The sequence below is a fragment of the Carcharodon carcharias genome, chromosome 16, assembly GCF_017639515.1.
Source record: "Carcharodon carcharias isolate sCarCar2 chromosome 16, sCarCar2.pri, whole genome shotgun sequence".
Taxonomy (NCBI): Eukaryota; Metazoa; Chordata; class Chondrichthyes; order Lamniformes; family Lamnidae; genus Carcharodon; species Carcharodon carcharias.
The window spans coordinates 108,234,274-108,260,829 of NC_054482.1; the positions used below are offsets into that span (position 1 = coordinate 108,234,274).

At 44.1% G+C, this 26,556-nt stretch overlaps 1 protein-coding gene across 6 annotated transcripts in view; it reads left to right on the forward strand.

Moving 5' to 3' along the window:
- Nucleotides 1-302: 302 nt before the first annotated feature.
- nexn (nexilin (F actin binding protein)) overlaps nucleotides 303-26,556 on the forward strand; it is a 68,546-nt gene continuing 42,292 nt past the window's right edge. The window contains exons 1-3 of one of the 6 annotated variants that reach the window (XM_041208668.1): nucleotides 323-645; nucleotides 18,642-18,682; nucleotides 25,582-25,670. In XM_041208668.1, coding sequence (XP_041064602.1) covers nucleotides 25,644-25,670 — 27 coding nt within the window. In that variant the 5' untranslated portion in view covers nucleotides 323-645; nucleotides 18,642-18,682; nucleotides 25,582-25,643. Of the gene's footprint in view, nucleotides 646-18,641; nucleotides 18,683-25,581; nucleotides 25,671-26,556 lie in introns of all 6 variants that reach the window. The other 5 variants (XM_041208672.1, XM_041208671.1, XM_041208670.1 and 2 more) reach the window with 5 other exon arrangements.

A 26,556-nucleotide genomic window follows, 5' to 3' on the forward strand; every position in this document is an offset into this window, starting at 1 on the left:
CAATTGCTTTAAAAAATCATCTCATCCTTCAAACACGATTGTGGGATCTTGCTGTCCTTAAAAATAGCTCCTACCTTTCCTACATTACAACAGTCACTCCACTTCAAAAATATTTAATTGGACCTGAAGTGCTTTGGGGCGTTCTGAGGTCGTGAAAATCGCTATATAAATTCAGATTCTTTTCAATCACAGCTTGGAATGCTGTTGTGGTCGTGAAAGTCGCTATACAAATGCAAATTCTTTTCCATCACAGCTTGGAATGCTGCTGTGGTTCAGTAGGACTTCTGATTTTCTCCCTATCAGCAGGATTTAGGCAGCAATGAGTTTGTTACATCAGTTGCACTGGCAGGAGTGAGTGAATGACTGAGTGAGGAGTCCATGAGCTACGGAAATATATTAAAAGGCAACAGCTGAAGAAGCCATGCCCCGGATCGCATGGAATGCGGTAGACGGTGAGCGAACGGGACTTTTATGGAAACTTGCTACGGGGGAGACGTAATTTTACCCAAACGACATTGAGAGTGGTCAGTGGTGGTTGAAATCTGCACAGCAGCTCCCGTTTTAGTCTAAGAACTTCTTTGGATTTACCACACGTCGTCCCGAAGATCCACTGTAGAGAGAATCAAAGCTCACCTATTGAGGAAGGTAAGTTCAACTTAAATCCGGGTGGCAGGGAAGGGGAGGGGTGGTGGCAGAAGGTGGCTATCAATATTGGATTGTGCAAGTGAAGGAATAGATGAGTTAAGAATTAAAATCACACATGTGCCTGGACGGTTGGGCTTGATTTTTTTTTTGGAAGAGGTTGTCGAGTCAGACTGAGCTGGAAAAGAAATGTCTAACGTGGTACACATGACCCCTCCTGTCGAAGAGGACAGCAGCTGGCGGTGTCAGCTCCCCTATACTCTCTCCCTCTCTCTATCTCCCTGTCTCCCCCTCTCTCCTTCTCTATTCCCCCTTTCTCTATTCCTCTCCCTCTCTATTCTCCCCTTTCTCTATCTCGCCCTCTCTCTATCTCGATTACCCCCTTCTCTCTCTATCTCCTCTCTCTCTCTCTTTCTGTCTCCCTCTCTTTCTATCTCCCCCTCTCTTTCTATCTCCCTCTATCTCCCTCTCTCTATCTCCCCCCTCTCTCCCCCTCTCTCTCTTTCTATCTTCATCTCTCTACACACTCTCTCTCTATCTCCACTCTCTCTCCCCCATCTCTCTCTCTCCCCCCCTCTCCCTCTCTCTTTCTATCTATCTCTCTCTCTATCTCCCTCTCTATCTCCCCTCTATCTCTCTCTATCTCCCCTCTCTCTATCTCCCCTCTCTCTCTCTATCTCCCCTCTCTCTATCTCCCCTCTCTCTCTCTATCTTCCCCTCTCTTTCTATCTCCCTCTCTCTATTTCCCCCCTCTCTCTTTCTATCTCCCTCTCTCTCTATTTCCCCCTCTCTCTCTTTCTATCTCCCTCTCTCTCTCTATTTCCCCCTCTCTCTCTTTCTATCTCCCTCCCCCTCTCTCTCTATCTCTAATTCCCCTCTCTCTCCCTAATTCCCCCTCTACCACCCCCCCCCCCACCCCCCACCCTCTCTCTCTCCATCTCTCCCTCTCGGTGCCCTTATTTAAAGATTCGGATCAGCTCGCAGGCAGCCTCACCGACTGGGGGTATGTGTGGGGACACCTCCAGCCCGGGGAAGCAGCTCAAGCCCCGTCCTGTACCGCCCGAGGTTTCACCTGCGTTCCCCGTCCCCTATTTCGAAGCGACCCCGGGCGGGGGGGAGGGGGTTGGTGTTTCACGGTGGCGGTCTGTTCTGTACCAGCGTTTCGTTGGGAGTTTATCCACCTCTTCCCCACCCTCCACTCTTTTATTTCCCTGCAGACGAGTTCTCGCTTTTGACAGCTCTTCAACCCGCCCAAACACTCCTGTCACCTTCCCCGAGACTCGTGAGGTGAATAGATTTATTGTGCAAAATATCTGTCACCAGTTGGTATTTATTTCCCAACCCCCCACTTCCTTGATGTACAAAACAAACGTAAATGGAAAGTGGCATTTATATAGCGCCTTTCACGCCCCAAAGCGCTTTACAGCCAATTAACTTTTTCTTTGACGCGTAGTCATTGCTGTAATGTACAGAATGCGGCAGCCCAATCTGTGCACGGCAAGATCCCACAAACGATGGTACAGGGGCCAGCCGACATGTTTTTAGTTACGTTGGTTGAAGGGTATAGGTTAACCAGGATATGTCCCCTGTTCTACTTCGAAATAGTGCCCTGGGATCTTTTGCATCCACCTGCATGAAACAGCAGACAGGGCCTCGGTTTTACGTCCCACCTGGAAAGACAGCACCTCCAACAATGTGGCACTCCACAAGTGCTGCACTGGTATGCCATGTTGATACGCTCAAATCCCTGACGCAGGACTTGAACTCTCAGCCACCTAACCTGGAGGTGAGAGCGATACCACGGAATCACGGAATTGTGTCGGCACAGGAGGAGGCCATTTAGCCCCTCACATCTGCGCCAGCTGTCTAAACGAATAACTCGCCTAGTACCATTCCCCACCCCCCACCCATCTAACTCGCCTAGTACCATTCCCCACCACCAACAACCCCCCCACCGTCTTCTCCCTGTAACCTGTACATTCTTCCTTCTCAGATAACGATATAATACCCACTCAGCCAAGTAACAAAGCACAGAGAATGTCACACACAAACCGAATGAAGATGAGGCAATTGTCTCCATTTTTTTTTAAAAAAAGTCCTTCCGGAATATCAGGGATATTTTTAGCTTACAAATTTCTGAGATGTGTTTCAACCCAGGAGACCAGAATATTTTTAAAATTTCTTTAAATAAATGAAGCGCTCCTGGGCTACATCTCTTGAAAAGGCAATGGATCAAACCTCACCATGTTCTTTAATTGATACTGTGTCACATACAGCAATACTTATACATCCCCTTCTAAGCTGTCCTCACAACAACAACTTGCTTTTGCCTAGCACCTTTAATAAGAACACACAAAACTGACGGACAGAGCCATCCATCCAGACTGCTTTGCACATTATGATTGCTGGGCCATCTTGGCTAAACACCTTTTGGTCCCCTCACCCATCCCCTATCCCACCCTCACTCCAACACTAACGCCATAACCCACGACAAATAAGGGGAAAAAATACTCTGTGGAATTCCTCTTTGACCCCCACCCCACACCCCCCCCCCACCCCCCCCCCCCCCCCCCCCCCCCCCCCCACCCCCCACCCCTCAGGCAATCAAAACTTTTCCAATAGATCGCATGGACCAGATGTTACCTTTAGTGCATGAGAAATATCCCAACATCCCAAAGGAGTATTATCAAATAGAATGTCACAGAGCCACTTATGGATACATTCGGACAAGTGACTAAATGCTTGTTTTTAAGCATAACAAAGGAGGAGGGGGAGAGAGAGAGGTAGCAAGGCAGAGAGGTTTAGGGAGGAACTCCAAAGCTTCCGACCTGGACAGCTGAGGCCGCAGCCTCAGTGGTGGGGTAAAGGTTGTGGAAGATGCACAAGAGTTCGGAGTTGAAGGAATGTTGAGTTCTGGGAAGTTTGCTTGGAGCTGGAGGAGGTTACAGGGTCAGGGAGGGAGGCCATGAAGCGATTGCAACATCGAGATGAGAATCTTAAAATCAAGGTTTTGCCAGACCAGGAGCCAATGTAGGTCAAGTGAGGACAGGGTTGATGGGCGAACGGGCCTGGTGCAAGTTAGGATGTGAGGAGCAGTGTTTTTGGGTGAGCTCAAGTCCACAGAGGGCAGAAGATGGAAGTCCAGCCAGGAGTGCATTGGATTTGAAAGTCTCGAGGGAACAAAAACATAGATAATAAAAACAGAAAATGCTGGAAAATCTCAGCAGGTCTGCGCAGCATCTGTGGAGACGGAAGCAGAATTAACATTGAATCCAATACGACTCATCTTCAGAATTCTGAAGACAAGTCATATTGGACTTAATGTTAATTCTGCTTCTCTCTCCACAGATGCTGCCCAGATCTGCTGAGATTTTCCAGCATTTTCTGGGTTTTTTTTTTCCAGATTTCCAGCATCTGCAGCATTTTGCTTTGACACAAAAAATCTCTCTCTTTTTTCAGCAATATTTTTCTTTTATTAAAAACATAGGCAGGGCAGAGATGGGTGATAAAAGGGAGGAGCAGGAGATTTAGGGAGGTGTGAATAAAATCATGTTAGAAGAGTTGGGAGACAGTTTGGACAAGTTTCTGTGGTAAACTCTGCTTTTTAAGTAGCTGCTTCAAATATATTTATTAGCAGGCCACCCCGGGCATTGCTTGGTGCAAGGAAATATATAAACGGTTAAAATGTTATTCCATTTAATGCGCAAAGTATTATCTGGCACGTTAATTTATAGTGATCCAACAATTGAACAAGGTGTGACAGAGAAACCAGTAGTAAGTGGCATTTTTACAGCAAGTGTATCCTATATGCAAGACTTTTAATATATCATTGCAACATAATATCAATGTTCTTCCAGAGCACTGCAACTTCAGAAGACACAATCCTGAGATGTAGTTAATGTCTGCAATTCTTCACACTTTTGACATTTAAGTGGGTGTGTCAGAGAAAAGGTTGTCTCGCCTCAGGTATAATGGAGAAATCACTAGAGCCTTAATTGGGGAAAAGAATCAGCAGAGTCTTCACACTCAGCTAGTTGTACTGTATGACAGAATGGGGGTTGGAGAGAGCAAGATAGGCACAAAAATGAAACTCGGACCAGTTGCATCTAGAGGAGCTAGTTATCTTTCTAGTTGCCCTGTCCTCATTATCCCAATCTCCAGTTCCAATGTGCTGAGAGCTTACCTGTTTATTTGTGAATGTCTCTGTGTTCAAGATCTGATCCTTCGGCCTCTGAAGCTCCAGGGGCAGATTGGCAGTTCTTGGCACCAAGATCATCATCATTACTGCTACTGTGTGCCCCATTGTCCACACCTTACCCATTGAGAGGCAATGCAGTCTGAAGCTTACATCTCCCAGTAAACAGGTCTATTTGGACCTTCAAAAATGTACACCACTCTGTCTCTATCTGGACAAACCTTTTCACTAATAAATGCTTCCCAAAGTAGATTTTGTAGTAGACAGAGTGAGGTTTTCACAATTCTATTGTGAATCTTTCTGAGGTGTTTGACTTGTATATTGAACTGGAGGGTTTTGTATTCAGGAGCTTCATCTCTCACCAAATACAAGTCAAGGCACAATGTAGCTCTTTAAAAGCTTTACATTTCACAGACCCTCTCTCAATGCTCCAGTTAAAGAAAGAACTGACATTTATATAGCAACTATCACAGTCCTCGGGATGCCCCAAAGCTGTTGCTTTGTAAGCAAATGAGGCAGCCATTTTATGCACCGCATGATCCCACAAACAGCAGAGAGATCAAAGACTAGATAATCTGTTTTTGGTGGAGTTGATCTTTACAAATTTGATTGCAGGTCTGTGCTAAAGTTAGCTAATCTCAAGAGGTGGCACATAGGCCACAGCTGGCTTCTGTGGGGCTGAACTAGGGATGGGGAGGGACTCCCACTGATTATCCACTGACACCAGGCGGGAAGAAAGTGAGCCTACTAGAATGCTGGTTGAGGATGTGATTGCAGTGGACAGTGGTATCCTCTCTAGTTGAGTAGCCTACTGAAGCACAATGCCTAGGCTCACAGATGAAGAAAGCTGGGGGGTGGGGGTGGAGGTAGGGGTGGGTGTGTGATGATGGCTGGAGATTGCTTGTGGAACCAACAAGTCCAGCCAAATGGAAGTCCCAAGGTCGGGATTGCTAATCACAAACAAATGGCCTTTTTGCCAAAATGACAGTGTTTAATCTAGACTTTAAGGGAGCCATTTGAGGAGACTGAAATTGGTAAAATAGACTTCCAACAACAACTTGCAATTATATAGGGCTTCCAATGTAGTCAAATGTCCCAAAGCGCTTCACAAGAGCATAACGAGACAATATTTGTTACTGTGTCAGTTAAGAAATTAGGACGGAGGAAGAAAAGTTTGGTCAAAGCGGTGCATTTTGAGGAACATCTTAAAGGAGAGAGAGGTAGAGACATGGAAAGATTTAGGGAGGGAATTCCAGAGCTGAGGGCATAGGTGGCTGAAAGCATGGCCACCAATGGAGGTGAGAGGGAAGTTGGGGATGCTCAGAATTGGAGGAATGCAGAGTTCTTGATGGATTGTCGGGTTAGATAGATAAGGAGGGCTGAGACAAGGGAAGGACCTGAATACAAGGATGAGAATTTTAAAGTTGAATTGTCACTGGATAGGGAGCCAAAGTATAAAACAAATGTTATGTACCAGAATGTAAATAATCTGCTGACGTTTTATGACATTGTTACTCATTAAGTGGACTGGTGTCATGACAGAAATGAACAGCAGCAGTGTCAGACACCAATCTGTACCAGGTTCAACATTCCTATCAGACACATGTCACTGCCCTTTTACATCAGTTTTCTAAAATAGCCCGTGCATCTGAATATAATTCCATTAGACATGATCAGTTACCCAACATGTCAGGAAATCTTGACTTTCAGCTGTGCACGTTACTCTGGTGCTCCACCGACATTAAATCCGTGACCAATTTAAATAGAGTTCATATTCCAATCAACTGTAAATCTAAAGGGAATATCAACGTGTGCTGGCAACAGGGTAATTTCAATATATTCCAGACAATCAGTTCGCCTAACAAGGCAGATCAAAATGACAGGGGAATTACCCCTGTATTATGCATAAGAGTACGTACAGTACTTTTCTAGTTCATAATTGGCCCTGCTGGCTGGTCTGAATAACCAGTTCTTCATTTTCCATAGTTTCACAGAGTTGGAAGCTTTATCAAAGGAATAGGCAAATCAACTTCTTGTGCCTGTTCCATCATTCAATTAGAACATGTCTTATCTGCTTTACTCCATATACACACCTTGGCTCCATAACCCTTAATATAATAACAAACAAAAAGCTATCAATCTCAGTTTTGACGTTTTCAGCTGACACCCAGTCTCAACAGCTTTTTTGGGGATCAAGTTCCAAATTTTCACCAACCTTTGTGAATTCTTCCTGATGTCACCCCGGACAGCCTAGCTCTAACTTTAAGGTTATGGCCCCTCGTTCTGGATGTTCTCCCACCAGAAGTTAATAGTTTTTCTTTCTATTTACCCTAACAAATCCTATGGTCATCTTGAACACCTCAATTAGACCTTCTATACTAAAGGGAATGTACACTGAAGAAATCATTACATCCATGCGTACAAAAATAGGCATTTAACTTGCGCCTATCTCATTTCATACTGCATCAACTTGAAATGTCACGCTTGTTAAAATTGGAAAATAAAGTATGTAAGGTTAAAAAAAAGCCATTCACTTCCTCCTGGTTAATGTTTCCATGATTTCTGATAACCTGCGCCCTGCCTCAACTGCAAGGACCGGAGACAGGAATTTACAAATGGCCACCTACCTACAGAAACTTTAATCAGCAATTTGTCTCCAGATGCCCTGCAGATGTGTTTAGTTGGACTGCAATCTCTTGAGCAGTGGCTCTCGAGGGACAGGCCAGTTAGACATCACAGCCGTGCTCCAGAACCAAGAATACCATGAGCAATGCCACAGAAGGTCAGCTAGTGCTGGGGGTGGGGAAGAGACTGCACATTGCAATAAACCCAAATGCATGAAAGAAATGCACGGTCTTGGAAATCATTCAGCTTGAATATTTATGTACAAATATTTTTTGGATAGCAAATCCATTTAAATAGCAGACAAGGGGATTTTGCACAAACACGTTAAGTGTATACATAATATTTACAAAGCATCAATTCAAGTCAACATATGTAAATGTTGGTAGCATCCTAGGCCCAACTACGTTTAACGGTTTCATCATTGACCTTCCTTCCATTGAAAGGTCCGAAATGAGAAGGTTCACTGATGATCACACAGTGTTTGGTGCCAATCACAACTCCTCATGTACCGAAGGCATCCTTGCCTGCATGCAGCAAGACCTGGACAACATTCAAACTTGGGCTAATAAGTGGCAAGTGAATCAGTCTCTCAATGGCATTACCATTGCTGAATCCGTCACCATCAACTTCCTGGGGTTATCATTGACCAGAAACTGCACTGGTCCAGCCATATAAATATTGTGGCTACAAGAGCAGGTCAGAGGCTGGGAATTGTGCAGTGAGTTTCTCACCTCTTGACTCCCAAAGCTTGTCTACCATCCACAAGGCTCCAATCAGGAGTGTGATGGAATACTCTCCACTTGCCTAAATAAGTGCAGCTCCAACAACACTTCAGAAGTTTGACACCATCCAGGACAAAGCATGAGGCAGGGAAAGGCAGTCGATACCTGTGGGACTATGCCTCAGCAAAGAGTTCTGTTTCTTTCATGGGATGTGGGCATCGCTGGCTTTTGTTGCCCATTCCTAATTGCCCTTTAACTGAGTGGCTTGCTATTTCAGAGGGGAGTTAAGAGTCAACCACATTGCTGTGGGTCTAGAGTCACACATAGGCCAGACCAGGTAACCAGGTAAGGATGGCAGATTTCCTTTCCTAAAGGGCGTCAGTGAACCAGGTGGGTCACAACAGTATGGTCACCATTACAGAGACTGACTTCCAATTCCAGATTTTATTAATTGAATTTAAATTCCACCAGAGCATTAGCCTGGGCCTCTGGATTACTCGTCCAGTGACATTTCCACTGCCACCAGCTCTCCCTAAATGACTTTTAGAGGGGTTAGAAGAAAATGATAAATGTGATCTCCAGGGCTGGTTTTGATTGCTCAATAGGGTTGGTGAGAATGCGGCTTCCAGAAGATTACACGATTGATTGACAACTTATGTTAAAGTGGGGGTGGGGGGTGGTTGGGGGGAGGGGCAGGAAGACCAAGTGTCTAACTATGATGCTCCATCATTGTGCTCAGACACTAAGAAGATGCTGAAGTTTCAGGTTATATTTTAGTTGTACTTCTGCAGTGTTACTGTCAGTCAATGCCTGGAAGTCCTTAATTCTGAAGGTGATGTGTTGACCAGTGGTTGATTAAGCAAATCACCAGACAAAAGTCTGACCTTGACATTAAATGTTAACAAATCACTCTTCTGAAATTTAAGAGCTTAAAATGGAGTCCAGTCAAATGTATCTTCATCCATGATTATTTTTCCAGTTCTATGATCAGCCAACTGAAACTCTAAGTAAAACATCCCTGCTCACCAGAACATAGAAAAAACCTATAAAGGAATTAATAATATTTGGGAAACATAACCATTTTTTCATTATTTGTTTTCAGAATGGGGACATGGCTGGAATTTGTTGTCCTTTAATTGATTCAAATTATGAAACTGCCATGACGGGATTTAATTTCACATTCTGGATTATTAGTCCAGGCTCCCAGAATAGTCGCATAATCACCATGCTGCTGTACCTGAACAATGCAACTTATAAGATTGACTTTATTTTAAATCTCCAAAAATAGTCTGTTGGAATGTAAGAAAAACAGTAGACAATCCATGGACGGCAAGGCCTCACAGACAGCCTTGAGATAATGGCCAGATAATCCACTTTACCGATTTCATTGAGGGCTAAACTTTCAACAAGTCATCGGGAATAACCCCCCTGCTCTTCTTCAGAATAATGCCTTGGAATCTTTTATGTTCACCTGAGAAGGCAGGCAAGTCCTTAGTTTTAGCATCTTTTTGAAAGACTGCGCCTCCAACAGTGCAACTCTCCCTCAGCTCTGCCCTGGAGTGTCAGCCTAGACTTTGTGCTCAGGCCTCCCAGAGTGAGACTTGACCCCAGAACCTTCTGACTTGGAGCCATGGCTAACACTTACAGAAATGTAAGTAGATGTCAATTTAGAAGTAGGGAACATCTAGGCAATAGTAATCAAAATGTAATAGGTTTAAAATAAAGATTGAGAAGGACATAAGATAAAGACAAAAATAATAAATTTGGGGGGGGGGTTGGTGGGGAGGGGGGGCACATGGGAAGTAGTTTTAAGGGATCAAAATGGAACCAGGAAAAGTAAAGTAGAAACATTTACTGACGAAAAATCATTAATTTCACACTATGGATGAATAGAGCAATGTGGCAACATTGAAACTGAAGAAAAAGACAAACGCTTAAGTACATTCCCAATAAAGCAGAGCATGAAGAAAGGAAATACAAAATAGTTCAGAAAGAAGTAAGAAAATAAATAGGAAGGCAAGGAAAAACTATAAAATTGAATTGTGAAGGAATGTAATGTAAAATAATAATGATGATAATAGTGCAGATACATGAATAAGAAAAATAATTAAAGACAGGCATAGGGCCACAAAGTGATACATATGCTAAATTATTGCTGATAAAAGAGACACGTCGAAGCTTTTCATCTTACACTCATCAGGACACCTCGCAAGAATACCAAATAAGGGGAAAACAACAATTTGTACTGTATGCGAAAAGAGTGCTGATTTGTTAGCAAGTGGTGTTGCCAATCAATCAGCACTCTCTCTTCACATACAGTACAAATTGTTGTTTTCCTCTTACATTGGTATTCTTGCGAGGTGTCCTGATGAGTGTAAGATGAAAAGCTTAGACATGTCTCTTTTTTCGGCAATACTCAAGTTCTGTATTACCAAACAACTATATGCTAAACTCATAGATAATGAGAGCAGAATGGCAGAAATGTTAAATAATTACTTTGCCTCAGTATTTACCAGGGAAACTAACATAGTGGACATGACATTAGAAGAAGTGACCAAAAAATATATAAAGACATTTAAGATAGAATGGGAAGTGATAATGAATAAGGTAATTAAGCTTAGAGACCTGGTCCTTATTGATGCTGACTGATGTTTCCATATACATTAAAAGAAGTTTGGGAATAGATAATGGAGGCACTGTTTATATATAAAGTTCATTAGAGAAAGGAATAATATGCTTTAGGACAGTTAATGTGATTCCTATATTCATAAAAGGAGATTAAGTCCAGGGAACTATAAACCAATTAGCTTAACATCAGTATGGGAAAGATAATGGAATGCTTACTCAAAGATGTAATAGAAAAACATCTTGAAAATGAAAATATAATGGTCAGCAGGGATTCCAAAAGGGAAGGTCATGCTTAACCAACTTTATTGAATTTTTTGAAGGAATAACAGTAAGGTCTTCGGTAAAGTGCCACCTATGACTAAGGTCAGGACATGTGGAGCCAGTGGACAAGGAGCAGAATAGAAATAAAGCTGGCTACAAAACAGAAACCAGAGCAGGGGCTAAAGGTGGTTACTCAGACTGGCAAAAGGCAGGAAGTGGTGTTCCACAAGGATTGGTGCTGGCACCACTGTTGTTGGCTAATTAGATAAACAATTTGGACTTGGGAATCAGAAGTACAATTTCAAAAATTTGTGGATGACACCAAATTTGAGGATGTAGCTAACGGAGAGTGTGGGATGAAATACATGAAGACATTAATAAACTTGAATGGGTCTAATTGGCAAATGAACTTCCAAATAGATAAGTGTAAGGTAGGTACATTTTGATAAGAAGAATAAAGAGGTCACAGATTCCTTGGAAAATAAGGCTTTAAATGAAATGGAGGAACTGAGAGTCTGGGGGCACAGATACTTAAATCATAAAAGCAGTGGCACAGATTGATAAGGTCATTTAAAAATAAACCAAGAGAGCACTGGGATTCATTTCAAGAGTAATGTCTACCTACCAGTGAAGATTGAAGAAGCTGGTTTCTTTTCTCTAGGAAAGAAAAGACTGAGGGGCGACTTGATAGAGGTCTTCAAGATTACGAAAGGCTTTGATAGCATAGACACAAAGAAGATGTTCTCACCTATAGGTGAGCCCCGATTAGGGGCCATAAATATAAGATGATCACTAATAAATCCAACAGGAAATTCAGGAGGAACTTATTCATCCAGAGAGTGGTTAGAATGTGGAACTTGCGACCACAAGGATCAGTTAAGGTGCATTTTTTTTCTTTATTCTTTCATGGGATATGGGCGTCGCAGGCAAGGCCAGCATTTGGTGCCCATTCCTAATTACCCTTGAATTGAGTGGCTTGCTCAGCCATTTCAGAGGGCATTTAAGAGTCAACCACATTGCTTGGGTCTGGAGTCACATGTAGACCAGACCAGACCAGCTAAGGACGGCAGATTTCCTTCCCTAAAGGACATGAGTAAACGGGATGGGTTTTTACCACAATCAATGATCGTTGTCATGGCGATCACTGAGGCTAGCTTTATATTCCAGATTTTTTTTTCATTTAAAGTGAAGTTAGGTAAATACTTGAGGGAGAAATGAATAGAAGTATATGTTGATAAGGTTAGGTGGTGAAAGTTGGGAGAATGCTCATATGGAGCATAAACACCAGTATAGACCTTTTAGTATTTCTTCTACGGGACATGGATATCGCTGGCAAGCCGAGCATTTGTTGCCCATCCCTAATTGTCCTTGAGAAGGTGGTGGTGGTAAGCCACCTTCTTGAGTGGCTGAAGTCCATTTGGTGTAGGTTAGTGCTGTTGACAAGGCAGTTCCTGGGATTTTGATCCTTCGACAGTGAAGGAATGGCGATGTAGTTCCAAGTCAAGATTGTATATGTGGCTTGGAGGGAACTTGCAGGTAGTGGTGTTCTCATGCACCTACTGCTATTGTCTTTTCTAGGTGGTAGAAGTCATGAGTTTGGAAAGTACTGTTGAAGGAACATTGGTGAGTTGCTGCTGTGCATCTTATATATAGTACACGCTGAGGAAGCAGATGTTTAAGTTGGTAGAAAGGTGCCAATCAAGATGACTGCTTTGTCCTGAATGGTGTTGAGCTTGAGTGTTGTTGGAATCACATTCAACCAGGCCAGTGGAGAGTATTCCATCATTCTCTTGTCTTGTGTCTTGTAAATGGTGGACAGGCTTTGGGGAATCAGAAGCAGAGTTACTCTCCACAGAATTCCCAGTCTCTCACCTGCTCTTGTAGCCACAGTATTTAAATGGCTGGTCCAGTTCAGTTTCTTGTCAATGGTAGACCCCGGGATGTTGATAGTGGTTGATTCAGCAATGGTAATGTCACTGAATGTCAAGGGGGACAGTTAGATTCTATATTGTTGGAGATGGTCATTGCCTGGCACTTGTGTGGATGGCTGTTAGTTGCAACTTAATTAACAGTCCAAGCCTAAATGTTGTCCAGGTCTTGCCGCATATGGATGCCGGCTGCTTCAGAATCTGGGGTCACAAATGGTGCTGAACATTGTGAAATCATCAGAGAACATCCCCATTTTGGAGATTATGATGGAGAGAAGGTCATTCAATGAAGCAGCTGAAGGTGGTTGGGCCTAGGACACTACACTGTGGAACTCCTGCACTGGTGTCCTGTTGCAGCAAATGCAAAATGTTTAATGCAATTCCTTGTCATAGCTGAAACATTTTCTGACAGTGAGGAACAGTAGTTTCAGAAACTTCCTATCTTTCCTTTTTGGAGCTTAAAGGGTTAAATAGTGAGGACGTGTAAAACTGGCTTATATTCTCTTGAGTTTAGAAGATAGATCAAAGTTTAAATGTTTCCTCTGTTGAAGGAATCCAGAACAAGGGCATTAACCTTAAAATTAAAGCTATTTAGGGGAGAAACCAGGCAGTGTGTCACTCAAAGGGTAGGAAAAACATGAATTCTCGCCCACAAAGCTATAGAGTCCTGAATGTTTTAGGCTTCATTGTTGCTCTCTGTTGATTTCATTCAGATGAACAGTCAGGGTGTTCAAACTCTTGAGCAATTCAGTTGGGGAGAAGATCAACTGACCTTCTGCTCTCACCAATATCCACTGATCTCTTCTGGAAAGTGCACGTCTTGGACATTGGCTGAGGGCAACATTGGTCATGATGCCCCCCATAGTCAAATAGCCTGTCAAATTCATTGAGTTTTCACAATAGACGTTGGAACACCCAGCTTTGACCTACGAACCAGAAATAGCAACGGCAATTGCAGCCCTGTCGAACTTGCAAAGCCTTCCTTACTAACATCTAGGGGCTGGTGCCAAAATTGGGAGAGCTGTCTCACAGACCAGTCAAGCAACAGCCTGACATAGTCATCCTCATGGAATCATACCTTACAGATAATGTCCCAGAAACCACCATCACCATCCCTGGGTATGTTCTGTCCCACTGGCAGGACAGACCCAGCAGAGGTGGTATACAGTCAGGAAGGAGTTGCCCTGGGAGTCCTCAACATTGACTTCAGACCCCATGAAGTCTCATGGCATCAGATCAAACATGGGCAAGGAAACGTCCTGCTGATTTACCCTGTACTGCCCCCCCTCAGCTGATGAATCAGAGCTCCTCCATGTTGAACATCACTTGGAGGATGCACTGAGGGTGGCAAGGGTGCAGAATGTACTCTGGGTGGGGGACTTCAACGTCCATCACCAAGATTGGCTCAGTGGCACCTCTACTGACTGAGCTGGCCGAGTCCTAAAGGACATAGCTGCTAGACTGGGTCTCCGGCAGGTGGTCAGGGAACCAACAAGAGGGAAAAACACACTTGACCTCCATCCTCATCAAACTGCCTGATGCAGATGCATCTATCCATGACAGTATCAGTAGGATTGACCACTACACTGTCAATGTGGAGATAAAGTCCCGCCTTCACATTGAGGATACTCTCCATCGTGTTGTGTGGCACTACCACTGTGCTAAATGGGATAGATTTTGAACAGATCTAGCAACTCAAGACTGGGCATCCATGAGGCGCTGTGGGTCACCAGCAGAATTGTGCTCGAACACAATCTGTGACCTCATAGTCCGGCAGATCCCCCACTCTACCATTACCATCATGCCTGGTTAATGAAGGGCGCAAGAGGGCATGCCAGGAGCAGCACCAAGTACCTAAAAATGAGATGTCAACCTGGTGAAGTGAAAACACAGGTCTACTTGTGTGGCAAACAGCAGCAAGTGATAGAGCTAAGCGATCCCACAACCAACAGATCAGATCTAAGCTCTACAGTCCTGCCACATCCAGTCATGAATGGTGGTGGACAATTAAACAACTCACTGGAGGGGGAGACTCCACTAATATCCTCATCCTCAATGACGGAGGAGCCCAGCACATCAGTGCGAAAGGTAAGGCTGAAGCATGTGCTACGATCTTCAGCCAGAATTGCTGAGTGGATGATCCATCTCGGCCTCCTCCAGAGGTCCACAGCATCACAGATGCCAGTCTTCAGCCAATTCGACTCACTCCAAGTGACATCAAGAAACAGCTGAAGGCATTGAATGCTGCAAAGACTACAGGCCCTGACAACATTCCAGCAATAACACTGAAGACTTGTGCTCCAGAACTTGCTGCACCCCTAGCCAAGCTGTTCCAGTACAGCTACAACACTGACAACTACCCAGCTATGTGGAAAGTTGCCCAGGTATGTCCTGTACACAAAAAGCAGGACAAATCCAACCCCGCCAATTACCGCCCCATCAGTCTACTCTCCATCATCAGTGAAGTAATGGAATGGGTCATCAACAGTGCTAACAAGCAGCACTTGCTTAGCAATAACCTGCTCACTGATGCCCAGTTTGGGTTCCACCAGGGCCATTCAGCTCCTGACCTCATTACAGCCTTGGTTCAAACATGGATAAAAGAGCTCAACTCCTGTGGTGAGTTGAGAGTGACTGCCCTTGACATCAAGGAAGCATTTGACCAAGTGTGGCATCAAGGAGCCCAAGCAAAACTGGAGACAATGGAAATCAGGGGGAAAACTCTCCACTGGTTGGAGTCACCTAGCACAAAGGGAGAAGATGGTTTTGGTTGTTGGAGGTCAGTCATCCAGCTCCAGGACATCACTGCAGGAATTCCTCTAGATAGTATCCTCAGCCCAACCATCTTCAGCTGCTTCATCAATGACTTTCCTTCCATCATAAAGTCAGAAGTGGGGATGTTCGCTGAATGTTCAGAACCATTCACAACTCCTCAGATGCTGAAGCAGTCCATGTCCAAATGCAGCAAGATCTGGACAATATCCAGGCTTGGGCTGACAAGTGGTAAGTAATATTCATGCCATACAAGTGCCAGGCAATGACCATCTCCAACAAGAGAGAATCTAACCATTGCCCCTTGGTGTTCAATGGCATTACCATCACTGAATCCCCCATTATCAAATCCTGGGGGTTACCATTGACCAGTTACTGAGCTGGACTAGCCATATAAATACTGTGGCTACAAAAGCAGGTCAGAGGCTAGGAATTCTGCAACTAGTAACTCACCTCCTTACTCCCCAAAGCCTGTCCATCATCTACAATGCACAAGTCAGGAGTGTGATGGAATACTGCCCAGTTACCTGGATGACTGCAGCTCCAACAACACTCGAAGCTCAAAACTATCTAGGCAGTCCGCTTGATTGGCACCACATCCACAAACATTCATTCCCTCCACCACTGATGCACAGTTACAGCAGTGTGTATCATCTACAAGATGCACCGCAGAAATTCACCAAGGCTCCTTCGACAGCACCTTACAAACCCAGGAGCACTACCATCTAGAAGGACAAGGGCAGCAGATAGTTGGGAACACCTCCTCCTGGAAGTTCCCCTCCAAGTCACTCACCATCCTGCCTTGGAAATATATTGCCGTTCCTTCACTGTCGCTGGGTCAAAATCCTGGAACTCCTTCCCTAACAGCACTATGGGTGTACCTACACCACATGGACTGCAGTGGTTCAAGGAGGCAGCTCACCACCACCTTCTCAAGGGTAACTAGGGATGGGCAATAAATGCTGGACCGGCCAGTGGAGTCCATGTCTCGTGAATGAATTTTTAAAAAGTTGTGAACCAATTGGACTTATAACAGATCGATATGTAACCAAAAATAACCAAAGTTTCATGGTATTTAATTGCTCATTTTCCTCTTAATTACCATGTGGGATTTGAACTCTCATTTGTGAGCACAGGACCATAACTATTACATTACCATGCCTGTGCTTTTGAGGCATCTAACATGCCTCTGTGTGCTTTACAAATACAAATGACAAGCCTTTCCCATTCTTATAACAAAAACAGCAAAGATGCTCCACTTGTCCTAACACTGACCATCAAACTGACCACTAACCTTTTCAGTTACCTCAGCTCCAGAATAATTAATGAAGGCTATCAAATATATAGCACAGGCTCCTGGTTACAGGCTAGAGCTGTCTACCAAAAGGATTGCAAAGAATCAGGGCCCTACTCTTCGGTGGCCAGGAGAACCGAAGAGTAGGGCCCTGAATTTTTGCAATCTTTTTGATAGACAGCTCTAGCTTCAATTGAAGCAGTGGTTGTCACACACAGATTTACAATGGGGCTGGATGTTGTATCACAGCATGACTGTGTATAGCCCATGAGTGATGTCAAACTGACTAAATGGAATAGAATGGCACCTTGGCAGATAGGTAGGTGTTGGGGAATGGTTCTTACAAATAACAATGAAGATTTTCTGCTTTGGTGTTCTTGTGCTCACTAGGAATTTAGGCCGGGACACTGAGCATGCCCAGTCTGTGATTTTTAGAATTTATGAATGGAAAATGACCGACTGGATCTGAAATTTGCCCATACGTGCTTATACAGGTATTTGCCTTAACCGACAAAGTGTGAAATGCACCCCCAGCCTCTGCCACCCCATGTATTTGAAGAGGCCATTTTTGCATACGACAGCAATTGGCTTTCAGATAACACCATTAACATAGCAAAACAACTTAAGGCAGGAACATTATCAAACAAAATTTGACATGAGCCCCTCAGAGATATTAGGACCGACGACTAAAAGATTGGTTAAAGAGCATTGGTTAATGAGCATTCTAGGAGAGAGAGAGAGAGTGAGAGAGAGGTTGAAAGGATGGAGAGGTTTGGGGAGAGAATTCCAGACATTACAGCCTAGACAGCTGAAGGCTTGACAGTCAGTGGAAAGATGAAGATGATCAGGGATGCACAAGAGACCAGAATTGGAGGACTGCAGAGATCTCAGAGGGCTGTAGGGCCAGAGGAGATTGCAGAGGTAGGGAGGGGAAAGATTATGGAGGGATTTGAGAAAAAGGATAAGTTTTAAATTCAAGGTGTTGCTGGACCATGAGCCAATGAATGTCAGAGAACACAGGGATGGTGGTTGAATGGGACTTGGTACCAGGCTAAAATATCTCTTCTCTACAACTTGATGAATTAGCTAACGTGAACCAACGTTAAAAATAATTGCCAGATTCTGTTACAAAGATAGATGTAGGATTCTTATTCCTGAAAATGTAATGATTACACTGACAAGATGATGAAAAGACATTTGTTCCTGTGCAAACATTGTTGGGAGGAGGCTGGAGAAGTAATATTCTGACAAGGTAGGTACAATAAGTGGTAGGTTTAAAAAATGCCTAACTACCGACTGTGTACAATCACGAAGCTATGGATAAAACAAAGCATCAATCAAACAGATCTGACTGAAGATTTAGTGCAGTACCTTCCAGGAGTACTATTTTCAGAACCAGTTACTAACTAAATGCATGTGGTAAAATGTAGGACAGTGTATAATATTAGCAACTCTAATTAGAAATTAGCTAAGGGGATGCACAAGGATTCAGCTTCATTTGTGTCAGTCTAAAATTAATATGCCCAAAAAAAAATCAATGGCAAAAAATTCATGCAAATACTTTTCATCCACAGGATCAAACTCCGATATGAAACCCTGAAAATGACTTGGCAATGTGAGCAGGCCTACATTTTAATATTAAGATAAAAGCAAAAAACTGCGGATGCTGGAAAGCCAAAACAAAAATAAAAATACATGGAAAAACTCAGCAGGTCTGACAGCATCTGCGGAGAGGAACACAGTTAACGTTTTGAGTCCGTATGACTCTTCATCAGAGCAGTTCTGTTGAAGAGTCATACGGACTCGAAATGTTAACTGTGTTCCTCTCTGCAGATGCTGTCAGACCTGCTGAGCTTTTCCAGGTATTTTTATTTTTGTTCTACATTTTAATATGCTAGTTGTTGTGAACACTCTGAATCAGAAGGTCCTGGGTTCTCTTCCCACCCCACCCCCCCACCCGCCTCCAACCCATCCCGCCACTCCAGAGATTTGACCATATAATGTAGTCTGGCACTCCAGTATAGTTCTCCTATGATCGTGCATTATTGGAGGTGCCACCTTTTAGATGAGATGTTAAACCTGAGGCCCTGATTGACTGTTCAGGTGGGATGTAAAAGATTTCACAGCATTAATCGAAGAATGGGGGGGCGTTTCCCTTGTGTGCTGGGCAACAATCCTCCCTCCACCGAGAACAGATAAACTTGCCACTCATCTCACTTGCTGCTTATGGAATCTTGCTGTGTGAAAATTGGCAGATGCTTTTGATTGCATAACAATAGTGACTACGCTCAGGAACAATCCTTTGGTTGTTAACCACTTTGGGACATCTTGAGGATATGAGGTGGCGGTGTTGAAATCAAAGTTTATCCGATCTTTCCTTTGTCCAATATTTTAATGGGGACAAACTCATTTCCAATTTACAGGTTAATATCGATGAAAATCAAATAAGTGGATGACATATTTGTATGTTAATATCACAGATAAAAACTTCAGTACTTGTTAAGTTCTTCTATTACAATTAATTCTTAACCACAAGTAAATATACATACATCATCTTCCTGCTGCACAGTGTGCATTACGTAGTGTGCACGTTGTGTTGTGGATGGTATTGTGGTATATTGCACACAATATATTGGGCCATAATTTCCGAGCTCCCCAGCATCGGATTAGAGAGGGTACCCCAAAGATGCGCTGGGGGAATCCCTCTCGGAACTTCACAGGTAGGCATCTGAATGGCAATTGCCCAGAAGCACTGTCTTCTTCTGGGCAATTGCGCTGCACTGGGAAGTATCCAAAAATGCAATTTAAAACGCAAACTTCAGATGCTTCTGGGTGAAACCAAAAATTACCCAGAAAAAGTTAGAAGAATTAAAACCTCTTCTAACTTCTAGGTAACTATTGTAAAGACCCAGACCGACTTCCACCGCCCCCCTATGTGACTCCTCTGACCCTACCCCCTGGGGGACTGTCCCCCCCACCACCCCCCCCGAACCAAACCCTGACAAACACCCCTCTTCTGTATCCCCCACTCCCTCTGAACCTCCCCATGGGATTCCCCCACCCGCACGGGACTCCTCACCAGAACCCACGCACTACAACCTCCACCAACCCCCGGCAGGCCCGATCCTCATCCCCTGACCAGGCACCCCACCCCCGAAGTCTAACCAAATCCCCACTCCCCACGCGTGTCCAAGCCACACCCCCCGCATGTTTGACCCCCCCCACACCACCCCCTCCCAACCAATGTCTGAAACCCACCCCCCCACCCGACCTCCGAACACCTGCGCTTCCCAAATCCTATCCACTTGTCTTCCCCTAGTCTGTCAATTTCAATCGGACCTTTAAACTTATGGCAGCTGGTATCGTAAAAAAGGGGGTGTGTCCTCTTTCAATTCAATGTTGCTGGACTGTGACGCTGGGCTTTGGAGATAGCTGCACCGCCTGGACCTTGCCCGGCCTGAGTCCGAAGGTCAGGCGAGACAGGCTCGGAAGAAATTTGGCGTAGGTAAGTGGGCAGGGAGTGGCAATCCGATGCTGGTTGCCGCTCCGAGGAACTAAGGCTGAATATATATGGTTTGGTATAGCAGGGTCATTGGAGACCCTCGGGTGGTGGTCATCCTCGCTCTTTGCAAACCGTCCCAGGCCTGGGTAAGGGTCCCATGCTCAGGGTTATAAGCCACAGCCAACAGCAGAATCACTGGATTCTCAGTAGCGATAACGGAAGAGCTAGAACCTCAAGGGACAACAGCTGCTTACAGGGAGATAATCCTTCAGGAGGAGGACCTGTGTTTCTTTTATGCACTCGTGAGGAAGGCACTGGGAAACCACCTCATCTTTTCATTTCCTAGTCATATTGCTGATTGAGAAAGGGAGGCTCTTAGGGGCAGCTGAAGAAGAAAGCACAGGACTGCAGGGTGTGGAGAAAGAACAAAGGATCTGCCCTTGGGCAGATCACCACCACATAGTGATATAGCATATAGCATGCATGATCTAGTGCATGTTGGTAAGTGTATGTGGTATATTTTGGTAATGAGTAAGCATTGCTCAGTTTGTAATGTTGTGGACTGACTCTGGTGATTGATTTTAGTAACTGTGGTACAGAGAACTGGCATTGACTTAAGGAGCTGAATGGCCAACTTCTGTGCCGTAATGACTATTCTGGTGTGGAGTGTCATGCTGTCCGGTTTGTGTCAGTGCCCAGTAAGTTTTGGCTCTGTCACTGAGGCTCTGATGGATGCTCCCAAGTACTTTTGAAGTGTAGCCACTGTTGAAACGTAGGAAATGTAGCAGCCAATATTGCGCACATCAAGCTCCCACAAACATGGCCAAATATGCCGTTTTTGTGATGTTGATTGAGGGATGAATATTGGTCAGGACACCAGGGAGATCTCCCCTGCTCTTATTCAAAGTAGTGCCATGGGATCTTTTATATTCACCTGAGAGAGTAGACGAGACCATTGTTTAACAACTCATCTGAAAGACAGTACCTCCAACAGTGTAACACTCCCTCAATACTGCACTACAGCGTCAATCTAGATTTTTGCGCTCACATCTATAGAGTACAACTTGAACTCACAATCTGTTATTCAGAGGAAAAACTCTGCAGGATTTTCTGAGACAACATTCCCACTTTAGTAAAGTCCAGCACTGAATCGCAGTAGGTATTAATGCTACTTTAATCATCACCCCTGTGCATACTGACCTACATTGGCTCCCGGTCCAGCAACACCCTGAATTTAAAATTTTCATCCTTGTTTCAAATCTCTCCCAATCTCTGTTAACTCCTCCATACCTATAACCCTTTGAATTCTCCACACTCCTTCAATTCTGGCCTCTTGTGCATCCCTGATTTCCTTTGCCCCACTATTAGTGGCTATGCCTTCAGCTGTCTAGGCCCCAAGTGCTGGCATTCCATTCCTAAACCCTTAGAATCATAAACTGAGTATAGCACAGAAGATGGCCATTCAGTCCATCATGTTCATGCTGGCTCTCTGCAGGAGTAACTCAATTGTCCCCATTCCCCCGCCCTTTCCCCAAAGACCAGCAAATTTGTCATCTTCAGATAATAATCCAATTCCCATTTGAAAGCTACGATTAAATCTGTCTCCACTACAGTCTTAAACAGTGCATTCCACATCACTTTATATTAGTGTCTACCAATGGGAACAATTTCTCTCTTTTTATTCTGTCCAGAACCTTCACGGTTTTGAACACCTTCACCAAATCTCCTCTCAATCTCTTCTTTAAGGATAACAATCCCAGCTTCTCCAATCTAAGCTGAAGTCCCTCATCCCCAGAACCATTCTCATAATCTTTTCTGCACCCTCACTAAAGACTTCACATCTCTCCTTGAATGTGGTGCCTAGAAGTGAACACAATACTCCATCCAGCTGATGCTGAGCCTGTGTTATGTAAAGGTTCATCACAAATTCCTTGCTTTTGTGCTCTAGAGCTCTATTTATAAAACCCAGGCTCCCATATGTCTTAACCACTTTTTCAACCTGCCCTGCCACTCTCAATAATTTGTGCATATATACACCCTGTGCACATATAGGCCCAGGGCCCTCTGCTCCTGCACCACCTTTTATATTGTTTTTCCGCATTCTTCCTACCAAAATATATTACTTCTCAGCATTACATTTCATTTCTCACGTAGCTGCCCTTTCCACCGGCCGGTGTTCTTTTTAAGTCTATCACTAGCCTCCTCATGTTGCACGATACTTGCAAATTTTGTGTCAGCTGCAATTTTTGAAAACCTGCCCTGTACACCCAAACTGAAGTGATTAATATATATCACGAGAAACGAAGGCCCTGGTTCCTGCCCCTGGAGAACCCCACTTTCCTCCGATCTGAGAAATAACTGCTCACCGCTACTTATTGTTTCCTGTCACTCAGCCAACTTTGTATCCATGCAGCCTGTGTTCCTTTTATTCCTTCGGCTTTAACTTTGCTGACAATGCTGTTATCAGAAGCCTTTTGGAAGTCCATGTACACCACTTCAACCGCATTACCCTTATCAATCATCCCTGTGACCTCATCAAAAAAACCAAATCAGGTCAGTTAAGCATTTGCAAATCCATGCTGGCTTTCCTTGTCAAAATGACTGTTAATTTTTGTCCCAGATTATCATTTCTAAAAACTTTCTGACCACTACTCTCGTCTGTCTGTCTCTATCTCTCTCTCTCTCTCTCCCTCTTCCTCCACCTTTAAGCTGCTTCTTCAAAACCTACTTCCTTGACCAAGCTTTTGATCACATGGTCCTTCTTTCTCCTTACAAAATGCTACAGATATTGAAAATCTGAAATAAAAGCAAAATGTGCTGGAAGTACTCTGCAAGTTTGGCAGCATCAACAGAGAGAGAAAGAGTTAATGTTTCAGGTCTCATCAGACCTCCTTATGTGGCTTGCTGTAAAATTTTGTTTAATAACCGCTCCCTTTAAAAGTCTTAGGGTGTTTCACTATGTCAAAGGCACTTTAGTAATTAAGGTTGTTGTTGTTGTACAATGCCTTTAATTTACAGGAATACCATATAACTGGTTCTGTTATTCAGTCTCTGAAGATGTGGGCAAAACCACACTCGGCTGTGACAGATATTTACTCATTAGAACATACAAACATCCATATGAACGTATGAATTAGGAGCAGGAGTAGGCCATTCAGCCTCTCAGGCCTGCTTCCCCCATTCAGTAAGATCATGTCTGTTCTGACTGTGGCCTCAGCTCCACTTTCTTTCCTTCTGTTTCAAAATATCTTCACTAATATCATTTAATGTAGGAGTATCTATAGCTGTCACAAAATGCTCAACACTGCCCTAAAGCCTTTGAAAATGTAATTTACAGACTGGAATGAGTTGGTGATTAGTTTGCAGGGTCCAACATGTTTCAGTGTTGCGTTACAAAGGAATCTGAATTGCCTCTTGGACATTTAACCTTTCCTGGCTATTTCAATACCATGCATACCACAGCCCAAAGGATTCTGTTGGACATGTGAGAAGAGACATGTGAGAAAGAGACTGAGAGGGGGAGGGACAGAGACACATAAAAAGACTGAGAGAGACAGACAGACAGACAGACAGAAACACAGACATAGAGGCAGAGCAGTTAAAAGCTGTAGCTGGAAATAGAAATTTGGTTGGGATGGATGGACAATGACAAAACGACTGACAGGTAGCAACATCCTGGTGGTTACCATTGACCTGAAACTGAACTGGGCTAGCTATATAAATACTGTGGCTACAAGAGCAGGTCAGAGGCTAGGCATCGTGTAACGAATAACCCACCTCCTGACTCCCCAAAGCCTATCCACCATCTACAAGGCACAAGTCAGGAGTGTGATGGAATATTCTCCACTTGCCTGGATGAGTGCAGCTCCCACAACACTCAAGAAGCTTGACACTGTCCAGGACAAAGCAGCCAGGTTGATTGGCACCACATCCACAAACATTCACTCCCTCCATTATCGCACAGTGGCAGCAGTGTGTACCATCTACAAGATGCACTGCAGGAATTCACCAAGGCTCCTTCGACAGCACCTTACAAACCCACGACTACTACCATCTAGAAGGCCAAGGGCAGTAGATAGATGGGAATGCCACCTAGAAGTTCCCCTCCGAGTCACTCACCATCCTGACTTGGAAATATATCGCCGTTCCTTCACTGTCACTGGGTCAAAATCCTGGTACTCCCTCCCTAACAGCGCTGTGGGTGTACCTGCACCACATGCACTGCAGTGGTTCAAGAAGGCAGCTCACCACCACCTTCTCAAGGGCAACTAGGGATGGGCAATAAATGCTGGCCCAGCCAGCGAAGCCCACAGCCCATGAATGAAAATATTTTAAAAAATTACTTCTACATTATACAAAGGTTGTCATCTTGTAAAATGAGCCCAGTGGTAACAATGTTAAAACATAGGGCATTTAGATGTTCACCCCATGCAATCAGCCTCTTACTGTTAATCCAATTGCCTTTGCTCTTTGCCCATATCCCTTGTAGTTTGTATCTACGGGACTTTGCTGATTTCATGCAGGCTGAAAGTTGGGTGGACATAATTTATTAATTAATTATTCTTGGAATGTGGGGGCCACTGGCAATGTTGTCATTTATTGCCCTTCCCAGGCCACCCAGAAGGTGGTCGTGGGCCCCTGTCCTCAACCTCTCGTAGCAAGTTTGTCACAAGTGAGAGCGGTTTGCTTGGCCATTTTATAGGGGAGTTAACAGTCAACTGTGTTGTTATGGGATCTGGAGTCACCTATAGGCCAGACCAGGTAAGGACAGCAGTTTTTCTTCCCTGAAGGGTATTTTGTGTATCAGTTGAGTTTTTAACAACAATACGACAGCTTCGTGGTCACTTAAACCCTCACCAGGTATTTAGATTTTGAAAGTTGAGTTCAAATTCAGAGGAATTCCGTCCCCTGTGGTCAAGGGCCCCTGGGCTGGCTGAATTGGTTCATTATCTGCAGCTTGACAATGGGAATAAATGCTGAAGGACAACAAGTGACGTCCCTTTTTTCTTTAGGTGTGGAGCAAGGCTGAAGGTGCTTAATCAGAAACCAGGTTCGAGAAGAGCGAGAAGGAACCATGACCGACGTGGCACAGAAAGCCAAGGTGAGTCTGGCGTGGACGCATGTGAACTAATTTCTCCAAAGGTCAGGTTTTGCCTCTTCAGTCTTTAAAAAAAAAGAAAACTGCTGGCAAAAATCCGGTGGGATTGAAGTTGTGTATCCGTATTGATCAAGCTGCTGCGTCTGTGTGAAATTCCCTCTATCCACTAACTTAATAAAGGCGTTAACCTGTTGTAAGTCAATAGAATTTCATTAACCTGTTTGTTACTGATATTGCACAGATCAACTTCAAGAGACTCCGCCCTTTAATTCAGCCATAATTAGGGACGTTGCCTGGGAGACATAACAGGGTAGCTGGTGGGGGAGGGGGCAATGCTATGCTGGTGAATTGGGGTTGCCCAGAGGCTGTTGCCAAGGAACATGTTTTTGGAGCAGTGTAGAGAGAGCCCCTCTCTGCGTGTAGCCAATGTCTATACCTGGCCTTTGAGTGCTGAGACTGGAGGCATCCCTTTGCCAGCGCCAACCAATGTTCCTCAATCTGACTAGCACAAAATGGACAAACATAAGCCACAAAAAGAGAGAGATAAAAATCTGTTACCAAATTAAGTTGTATGGATGTAAATAATGCATTCGAGTCTGTTAAAATTAATTTCCCTCGCTAATCCTTAAATTATTCAGCATTGTATTGACAAGAGCCAGCTTCACAGGTTGAAAATCATTCACCTTATTCTATATGCAAAATTATTTTCTTATCCTAGCCTGCCCATTTGCTGTTCTGAAGCCATTTGTGTGTGCAGTGAAAGAATGTTTCTTGAGGTAATGATAATGAGCTGTGGTTTACTGATGACATTGAATAATGGGGGAAGGAGTGAGTGGCGAAGGAGTAAGTGAGGAACCATCCCTGTACCATCCAGACTCACTCCAAGATC